Genomic DNA, 9,890 nt, shown 5'->3' with positions numbered 1-9,890 from the left:
GTGAGGGGGGGCGGTGGCCCTGCCGCTGGAGGGAGTCATTGTCCCCAGGGAAAGTGAAGGAGCCAGGGCGGCTGGCAGGGGATGCTGGGATGGAGCTCCAAAAGGAGCCCTTCTGCAGGGGGCTGCTGGGTGGAAAGGTTTCTTTGCCAAAAGGAGAAGGGAAAGTCGTGGAGAGAGGAGAGTTCATTGGTGAGATGGCTCCTGGCCTTGGCTTCCCAAGCGTCAGTGATCCTATGCTGTTTCTTGAGCGACTGTCCTCTGAGCTTCCACGTGAGTCTTTCTGGGCTCCGTCAGCTGAGCCAGAAATGTTTCCCGCTGTCTTCCTGGGACTTTCAATAACTTTCATCTTGGGAATCTGCTCAGCTTCTCTCTGAGGACCGTCCGGTTCTGCATTGGGAGGGTGCCTGTCTGGCTGGCTCAGGCCAGTTTCTAAGGAGGTGGTGTAGTGTGGCAGGGAGAGATTGTGAATGGACATACCTGACATCTTGTCTGCCTCTGCTTGGGCCGAGGCTGCAGAGGAGACCAGGACTGGGGAATGGTGTCTGACAGGCTGGGGGATCCGGGATGGCCGGCTACGGCTGGAGCTGGGGATGCCACTACAGCTGCTGGGGCCACTGCTGTTACCGCTGCTGCTCCCGCTGCCGCCTCCACCACTGCTGTGATTCCTCTGGTACTCGATTGGGGATGTCAAGGCTGTAATGGGGGTGGGAGGGGAGGCGATCAGGGAAAGGAGGGCAGGAAATGGAACAGGAACAATTTAAAGCAGACATGTTTACCGGCAAAAGGGGAGTGCTGTTCAAGTAAGATAAATTCCCTTAGCAATGCTGGTCATGCCGTAGACCTTAAGTCACTTTTCTATATCACACCTTCATGACCTGTTATAGGTACCTCTGTTAAAGATGAAAAATCTAAAACCAGGGAGAAATGTTTTCCTCTAGGATCACATTGTCAGTCAGCAGCCAAGCTGGGAAAAAACAGGTGTGACTCTGAATTCTCAGCTCGTTGTTCCATCCATTACAACTCTAAAAAAAATCTAGATTGTGGCAACAACCGATGGATAAAAAAATACAGCAAGAACCTTCTAGTGTCACAGCAGACACTACCGTCTTCTACTTTTCTCCTGCAGAATATCAATGTTGTTGCCACAGTAAGATGTGACAATGGCCACCAAAATAACACCAGCAAAACATATTCTGAATAGATGCTTAAAATTTGCTTGGGTTTAGCCTTTAAAGGCTTGCATTCAATTAAAAGGGGTACACAAGCTCTCCATCTCAACGGATGGTGCCAATCTTGATTCACTCCTACAAAACATTTGGAAAATTTCACCGAGAACACCATGTAAATTCAGACTACCGCTCTTATAATAAATGCTAGCATCTGTTCTAAAGCAGAAATGCAGCACATATCCCCCAACTGTTCTGTATTAGCTCAAGAAAAAGGAAACTTGCAAAACATTTCAAAGCCAAGAAACAACAGATGAGAGAGAAGTCGTTCAATTATGAACTTTCAGTGAGAGGAAATCATTTACCATTTAAAAAGTTGCGCTGGTTTTCCAAAATTTGGTTAATTTCATGGATCCATAACTGGCGGACTCCTGGACTGGCAGAATGCAAAATAAAGGTCTCCGTGACATCGCCCGTTCTTGATGTTAGTGCAAATTTACATGGATCGCTGTCCACATTTTCCTCCAGGGAAAGGCAACTCACCTTCATGAAAAAAAAAGAATTTACTTCATGTATTTTATGAGAAACGTACCTCTAAAATCTCTTACTTAGGAGCTCAGAGTCAGATCTTCAAATCATGACCATCCTTTCCTTCAGTAAAATAATACCATGAAGTGAAGGATTACAGTAAACTAAGGATTAGCGTACAGCTTACTGACACACTGTGCCTGAACAATCTCCAACTGGTCAGTACGGCCCAATGTTCTCCATTGGCCCTCACTCTCCATTCATGTTATTTAAAATGCTGAGCCTGCTGTGGAGCTCTACCACTGGCCCACACCAAAGGCTTCTGCTGCAGAGACAGCAATGCCTTGGAATGGGCTGTCCAGCCAGCGCTGAACAGGATGCTCAGCTGGCAGGCACAGCACCGAGCCAAATTAACGGAAGTAGGGTCCATGCAAGACGCTTCACCAGGAGGGCTGGTAGGCACTAATATCAACAGTTTTTGTTTCAGAGAAGGCTTGAAGTGGGAGCAAACACTTTTTGTTTGAGGGATTTGCTTGTAGAAGAGCTGACATGTCCAAGAAGGTGGCACTATTTACAGATGTTACCTAGACATTTGGACTGATTTCAGCTGAAACTCAAAAGAAGGGATAGGTAAAGAGTTATTACCTTTATTTGCAATGCCTTTGCAATGTTGTATACACACAGCACAGAGCTGAAGACTAAACTCTTTGTGAATACTTGTCCAGCTTTGTACAAGAACACCGGTTTTGGTATACTTCACATGGGAAGCATCAGTGCTGGGATACAAAGATTTCCATTTATCATCAGAGTGAGCACAAATTTGGTAGGAAGTAATTTCAGGAAATGACTGACACATTACTGTGCTTTATGATTGCACATCTAGATGTCACTAGTGGCTCCACACTGAATCAGAAACTGTTACCTTAGCAGAGTTTGTGCAGGGGACACAAAGACTCACGCACGACAGTTACCTTGATACTGTTTTTAAACAAGAATCCGGGCATGGAGAAACCTTTCTTTTTATCTAGCAGCTCACTGAAAATGACTATCTGCTCAAACAGGAAGACCCGTCTCTCCTTGCAGCGTGGCAGAAGTCCTGTGTCCTGGTCTGTAACCAAGAATGTGTCCTGGAGCAGGAGCTTACCCTGGGCTACAATTTTACCCTAAACACAGAGGCAAGCGGAAACACATTTAGTGCAATTCTTCATTTCTTTCCCCAATCAACCTTTTTGAGCAGATGCTTATGCCAAAATAGCTTTGTGTATTTCCCAATTTCTGAGTGTCACTGACCATTATATATTCATTGATTCTCTTATACACAAGACATTCTTATTCCCTTTCTCAAAAACCAAACATCATAAAGACACCTCCCCCCCCCCAAATCCACCCCACTCTTTTCAATTCATACTGCAGTCTGAGGCTTAGTAACAGTGAGGCTTTCATCTCTCTAGTCTCAATAATTCCTTCCCTGCCACCCCCAACACAGTAACTCATATATTCTTCTAATGTCTTCCAGGGTGCTGAAAAGGGGAAGAATTCGAGTTCATACCTGCATCACAGAGCAGAAAGGGCTTTGCAAGTAGAGCATGTGACTATAGCCTGGCTGATGCATACTGCTTCAATAGCCAATTTTCATCTCTTCTGGACTTAGCAAAACAAGGAGAAGGGCTACAGTTGCCTCAGGTACTTTACTGACCTTAGCAACTCCTCCTTTGCCTACACTGCTGAAGTCAGGTCTGCTCACCTGCTGATAACTGATTACTTCACTATTTTGCAAGTCATTAGTCTATAACGGAACTGTAGTAACGCCAGTACTTCCTAGATTTTGCAGAAGGACTTACCTAGTGTGACTGACACAACAGGTAAAGCTTCCCAGGAAGAAGTCCTTGGCAGGGCTAAGACTTGATTTTTCATTCACTGTTTTTTGCACCACCTAACCAGATTGTGAGAGAGCACCCTACCTCATTTCTCCCCCTCAGCTCTCCCCACATTAATGGTTAATTTCTGGAGAACTTGACAAAAACTCTAAGCAAAACCCCAGCCAACTTACATCAAATCCTTGCAGGCGGCCAACATTCATCATGTCATTACACCGTTTTGGTACTATACACATGACCTCTACAGCTCTCTGTTCAGGATAAATAAAAAGTCAAAGCTTTATTTTCCAAATGAGTTAGCAGGATAAAATTTTGTTTCATTTGCTATGGTTGCTTTAGAACAGAAATGCGAAAAGTAAACACTTATCATAATCACATTCTCAAGAAGATCAGAAAAGGAAAGCAACTCTGTGTCAAAATGAGTAGAAGTTTATAGTAAAGAGCATTCAAGTCACTAAGAGAAAACATCTCAAGTACCTCTAGTTCTGTTGTGTCAAGGTTAGCTTTTTTAGAATATTTGAGGAAGTCCTGAAAAAGGAAAAAAACAATAATATGAGTCTTTTCTCATTAATCAGCAACAAGAAATCTTAGAAAATCTGCATTTGCTATCCTCTGGCAGAGAATGATGGACTACAGAAGACACACAGAAAAAATTTTCTTGCTGCAGTGCTTTCCCCCTCTTATTTTTTAAGATTTAGATCATACAAGAGGTCATTAAGGCAATGACCTCTGTGATACACAGGGTTGCTCTTCAGTAAACATTTATGTGATATTAAAACGGTTGCAGATGTAGTTGGAAAAGTTGGGATGAGTCCCAACAACTCATGTCACATTTACATCTGAAAACAGTTGGGAGATCCCTGTCCCCTTCATATGACATTGGTACAAATTCTAAACATTTCCGTGTCACTGACTTGAGTTCATTTGGTCTTTAACTGTTAAAAAAAAAGCAAAATTCTGCCCAAGCTATTTACTGCAATTTTTATAACTATCTGAATATGCTCAGAAAATAATCATGTTACATTGCTTACAAATCTGGGTTCTGTTTGGGAGGAGGGTGGAAAAGCATCAGCAATATTTAAAAAAGAAATCATATCTGTTAACACGTATATTAAATCATACATCTCAACATCACTTTACCTTTAGTAACAGCTGGTATTTCATAATTCTCTGCACAGGTTTTATTAGCAAGTCCGTGAGCTGAAGTCTGTGGCCCAGGCGTTGCTTTAGATCCTGAGGGTTGTAAAACAAACATTTTTTCGTTTGTTCTTTCAGTTAGAAACAACTTTGTTCTGTTTTGTTGAGTTAGAAACACAGCAGGATGTATCACTATTAAGGGCTATCAGAGCAGAAATTGGCAAAAGCCAGAACAGAACCTAATCTTCAGTTAGCAAAAGCTAGTCCTTCTCCTTACCTGTATCAGCTTTGTTTCCAAAGCATTCCCCGCTCCAAGCATCTTCCATATCTTTTTTTGAAAAGATTGTATAGTGAAATGTAATTTTTCAATCACAGGTTGTATATAGTCTATTTTCGACAGTGATCTTTGCTCATCCAAAATTGCCACTTCATGTAATATGCACTGTTAACTTCCTGAGCTAGGGCTAGTAAGGATGAGACTCTACTGATTAATCAGTATCTTATAGCTAAACTTTTGTTTTTTTCCCCTAGAGATCAATACATCTCTAGGATCCTGCATCAGACTTGAGAAATCAGAACAGAAGTGGCAAGAAATTATAATTTAAAACAGTACCAATGATATGTGCTGGCTTTTTTTTTTTTTTTTGGTCAACAGATCTGATAACACTTATGATTTGTACGCACCCTTCACCTTGCATATATCCTCTCTCAGAAACTTACCTCAAAAAACGTATCAATGTATTCTGAGACAATGTGCTCAGACTTTGGTTTGTTTTGGCAGTAAACTATGTACATGTGCAACCTTCTCTCCTAGAAGAAAGATACAGAATGATACATCATCATCAAGAAAAAAGCATGCCAGATTGAAATGGAGTATTATTTTAAGAAGTTCAGCTGTTCAAAAGTATGAACTTAAAAAGGACCTTTTGAGGAAAAAAGGCAGCTACATATGCAGAAATTGCAGAACTGAAAACACATTTCTTTGGGAATATCATGATGATTTTAGAAAGGCAACACAAGTCAGAAAATTGCCACAGTTATAAATACTCCTGAACAACAGGCATTTAGAGATGATAGCTCAGCAGGTCCTACAATAAAATGAAGTAGGAAAATGGTTATCTTTTTCTTTTAGCAAGAGCAATGGATGGAGCCTTTGAAATATCATATTTTTTATTTGATTTTAATAATCTGATTATTCTTCTAATATATTGGAATAATGACCTCCTCCTGTTTAGCTGTACAGAGCAGTTAGGAGAAACCTCTCAGTCTTCTATTTAGTATTAGCTGCCCTATTGGAGTTTTAGGGGAGACATAGGTGATGTAGCCTGGAAATGGTGGTTGTAGCCTGGAAATGGTGGTGCTAGTATTTTTTTAACTCTGATTCTGTATTTTGTGCATGGGCTTTTAACACCAAGGCAACAAAGAAAAAGAGCGTATAACTTCAGCCTTTAAGATTCATTCTTGATTAGCAACCTTGCTGGTTAAGAAACACAGACATAACATATGCGCCTATTACCTACTCCAAAATCTTCCTTATCATTTTGCCAGGATTGGTTTGCTGTTAGAAGCTTTGCTGCTCAGAGACTTATGGAGTACGGACCAGTGAAGACAAATGGAAAGCAAAAAAGGAAGAAATAAGAAGGAGATTGAAAAGGACACAGAACATAGATTAAGAGCAGGAACTGAATCGTCATGTTCTAGCTGATAGTCAGGGTTTTGTTAGAGGATGTTGTAATAGCATCACAGCTTGCCTTTCCATCTGGAGTGGTAAGGGTGCCTTTCAAAAACAACTCAGTTACAAATATACCAGGAGAAAGTAAAACAGCAATCAGAAACGGGGAGAGTCACTCCCTTCAGGTTTCTCATTTTACCAGTGCCAGAATTCTCCCCTCTTCCCATGCCCCCCTCCCTTTTTTTTTTTTTTAATAATAATAATCCCTCAGAAATGAAACAGCTCATTCCTCATCATTAGTCCAGGAATTAGGCCTGGCTTCCAGTGTTACTGTTCCATTAATGTTTCACTCCGTTCTCTTTTGCTACCCTGGTATTGACTTCAAACACAGACTGCAGGGAAAATCTGAAACCCATTAAATCTGCTTTAATCCAGTCTGTCTTCAGCCTTTGCACACTTGTGCAAATGATTGTATTTAGTAGGAAAGTTTCTCTTCTGCTGTCTTGTGTGATTTGGAGTATGGTGAGGCTTCATCTCAAACAGATATTAAATTGTATTTCTACACAGACACCAAAATGACTGATTAGTGGCATGTCTGATGTGTCCTGAATTTTGATATCTAGTTTCTAGATAACTAGTTCATCCGATTTCCTTCCAAAGTGTTATAATATCCACATGTATCACAGGGTCACTCCTTTTACTAAATAAATGAAAAGTGGAAAAACAGGGACTTATATATAGCTATAAAGGGTACTGTGTCGGACTAAAATTAAACATCATGAATTTCTGGCACTCTCAATTCCTTCCCTAAGTGAAGAGGGAGGAACCTCAGCCACTGCTGTGATTCTCAGAAAGGGAAAGGATACAGAACTAGAATGCACTGAAATCAGTAGGAAGAATGAGCTGCTTTCCTATTTTTGGTTCCTATGTTCCATGGTACTGCATGGATACCTGGGATTAGAAGACAGGTGTATCTGGTCATATGAAATGACAATTTTCTCGCACAGAACTGGAACTGAATTGAGAAACAGGGCCCACACTCACATTTCCTCTCCACAGGAAGATACTGGGAACAAAACCTAGATTATTTACTTAGTCTATTTATAAGCTCTTATAACCTCTCTCTCCACCTCCTGCAGTGAGGAATATTTTACAGCACTTTCTTAACTGTGTGTACCATAGATAAATCCTTAATAATCAAACATGTTGGTCAGTAGCAGCAATAGGGGTTTGCCAAAGACAACGTCTGCACTTACATGCTTAACAAACAGGGATCCCAGCTTTTCTGGATCTTCAAGGCACTTCTCCAACTCTCCTAAAAAGAAGCTGAACATAAAGAGAACAGCACTTTTTTTCTGATAGCACACACTATAGCAACAGGTGATTGCAAGGTAAAGTGGTCTTACTGCAAGGTCCACTTTGTGTCCCCTATCAGCAGCTTTGGATATTAATGTATGTCCAAAATGACAATGTTAATAGTGTAATATTTTAATATAGATTTCCAAAAGGACACACTGAATCCATGCCAAGATGAAAAAATACTGGTGCTCATTAATAAAATTCTTTAATTTCATATATTGATTGAAACTTTTCTCCTTCCTAGTCTGAGTGCCTGAGGTGCTCATACTGCCATGCTAACCCCTAACAAATTCTTTAGCCTGTATTCTTAGAGAAAACAGTTTTGAAAACAAAGCCTCAAACAACGTACAAACTTCCGTATATAATACTACCCATACTATAGATTCTCAGTTGAAGCACTTGGTATATATAAGCATCCTTGTTTAAAGCAAACCTTCATACCAACATTTGTAAGCTGAATCTACAGCATCTACAACTCAAAGCACAAGACCAACTGTATTTACCTTGTATCTGAATATTTGAGGAAAAAAAAAAAAATTTCTTAAAGTCAATCTAGTATTTTTTAGGCAGAATTGTTCAGCAGGTGGTTTTCAAGTTAATACATACTCTCTGTGCCAGTCATAAATCTGGTGAATGTTTCCAAATACAATCTTGTCTTTGCCTTTCATGTCATCAGGTACGCCATCTTCCTTCATAAGTGCCATATAACCCTGCAACAGTCCAAGGAAATTCACCGTGAACATTTTAACTTAAAAAAGGTGAGTTGTCTTTTAATCTCCCTTTTCCCAGAAGCTTTCCAAATTGCCCATGACAACAGCTTGTTTGGGACACAAACCAAAAAACTGCTCTATAACACATCATAACATAGAGCATCGATACAAAATATCACAACTTGGCTTGAGGTTGTCTGCACAACACTGCCCAGTGCTAGAAAGACAGATTCACTCTAGCTAATTTAGCCTGCGTGAACAGGCTCAAAGCACAGAGGAAACTTCTACAGCCCTTCTCCTTATTGTCTGAAGCAGCTGCAATGCTTTGCCAGGTAGGGCTCTTACCGAGTACAAGTCAGAGCTACTGAAATGGCTTTCTGCGCTCCTTTGCTCAGTGTTTCTTATTTCAGTCACCCACATTAACCCTGCACCAAAGTGCGCTGAGGAAGAAAGCAGCTGCACTGCATATGGGAGTGCGTTGCACGGGCTACTACTTGCGGTATGAGCAAACCGAACACCAAAAAAAATTGAACATAAATTCTATTAGCAAGCATTCTGACTGCAATAAAGTTCCTTTTACGTTTTCCCATAGTCCTGTCTTCTCTTTTTTGGTGTATATATACACTCGTCTCACTGTGCAATTCTATCACATAGTTAGAGCTGGGACTTTTTTTGAATTTTGTAGTATTCATGCAACTCTATTCCTTTTATTTTTTCGTAATACTTCTATTCCTAATTATCCAGGTCTGGGTTTAGTTGCAAGGTTTATGTTTTGATGTCTAGCATTTTCATCAGGAATTATTTTGTTAGTTACAAAAATACATCTGTTCATAGCCTTCTAACGCACCCTTTAAATACTGTAAAAAGACTATCACAATGCTGATCTTTCTTTCCCTCCCTCCTGTTAAAACGGAGTTTAAGAACTGAACCTTGTTAGGCTGAAATTCACTGTCATGCTCATTCTCTCTACACTTCCAAATGCATTTTCTTGGTAGCTGAAGACTGAAGGGAGATGTGTGATGTTATTTCATTTTACAGAAGGGGAAACTAGGAAGTCTAAGAGAAGCCTAGCAGTAGGAGAGGAAGTAAGTCTTTCAAATCCAGGACAGTTCCTCTACCTGTGGAGTTACAATGCTTTTTTGAATTTAGTTGTGCTAAATAAAACCATCTAGTTGAAGCTATTATTAGGCCAGAGGTAGTGATCTTAAAAAAAAAAAAATACTAACTACACTCCTCAGAAGAACAATAAGGTGCACACAATAACAGGAAAAAAAAAGGAATGAGATCTGATGCAGTATTTCTAATATATTAAAAGCCTGCAGGAAGGAAAACTCAGAATGCATTCACATTTTCAGCTTCTTCCTGTGTTTTGTTTTGAAAAAACCGTGAGGTTCAGGCTACACAGCTGGTCGGTACCACATTGGGGGGGGGGGGGGGAAAA

The 9,890-nt window shown here is 40.5% G+C and overlaps 1 protein-coding gene across 1 annotated transcript in view; it reads right to left on the bottom strand.

Moving 5' to 3' along the window:
- TRIO (trio Rho guanine nucleotide exchange factor) overlaps positions 1 to 9,890 on the bottom strand; it is a 186,127-nt gene that overhangs the window by 18,435 nt on the left and 157,802 nt on the right. The window contains 10 exon segments of the mRNA XM_019474271.1: positions 478 to 634; positions 636 to 693; positions 1,532 to 1,709; positions 2,666 to 2,857; positions 3,745 to 3,822; positions 4,049 to 4,099; positions 4,712 to 4,804; positions 5,429 to 5,518; positions 7,637 to 7,706; positions 8,346 to 8,449. Of these exon segments, the coding sequence (XP_019329816.1) occupies positions 478 to 634; positions 636 to 693; positions 1,532 to 1,709; positions 2,666 to 2,857; positions 3,745 to 3,822; positions 4,049 to 4,099; positions 4,712 to 4,804; positions 5,429 to 5,518; positions 7,637 to 7,706; positions 8,346 to 8,449 (1,071 nt within the window).

Source organism: Aptenodytes forsteri, unplaced genomic scaffold (assembly GCF_000699145.1).
Source record: "Aptenodytes forsteri isolate BGI_AS27 unplaced genomic scaffold, ASM69914v1 Scaffold27, whole genome shotgun sequence".
NCBI classification, from domain to species: Eukaryota; Metazoa; Chordata; class Aves; order Sphenisciformes; family Spheniscidae; genus Aptenodytes; species Aptenodytes forsteri.
The sequence above is the reverse complement of the archived record's forward strand: the minus strand, read 5'-3'. Positions and strand labels throughout refer to the sequence as shown.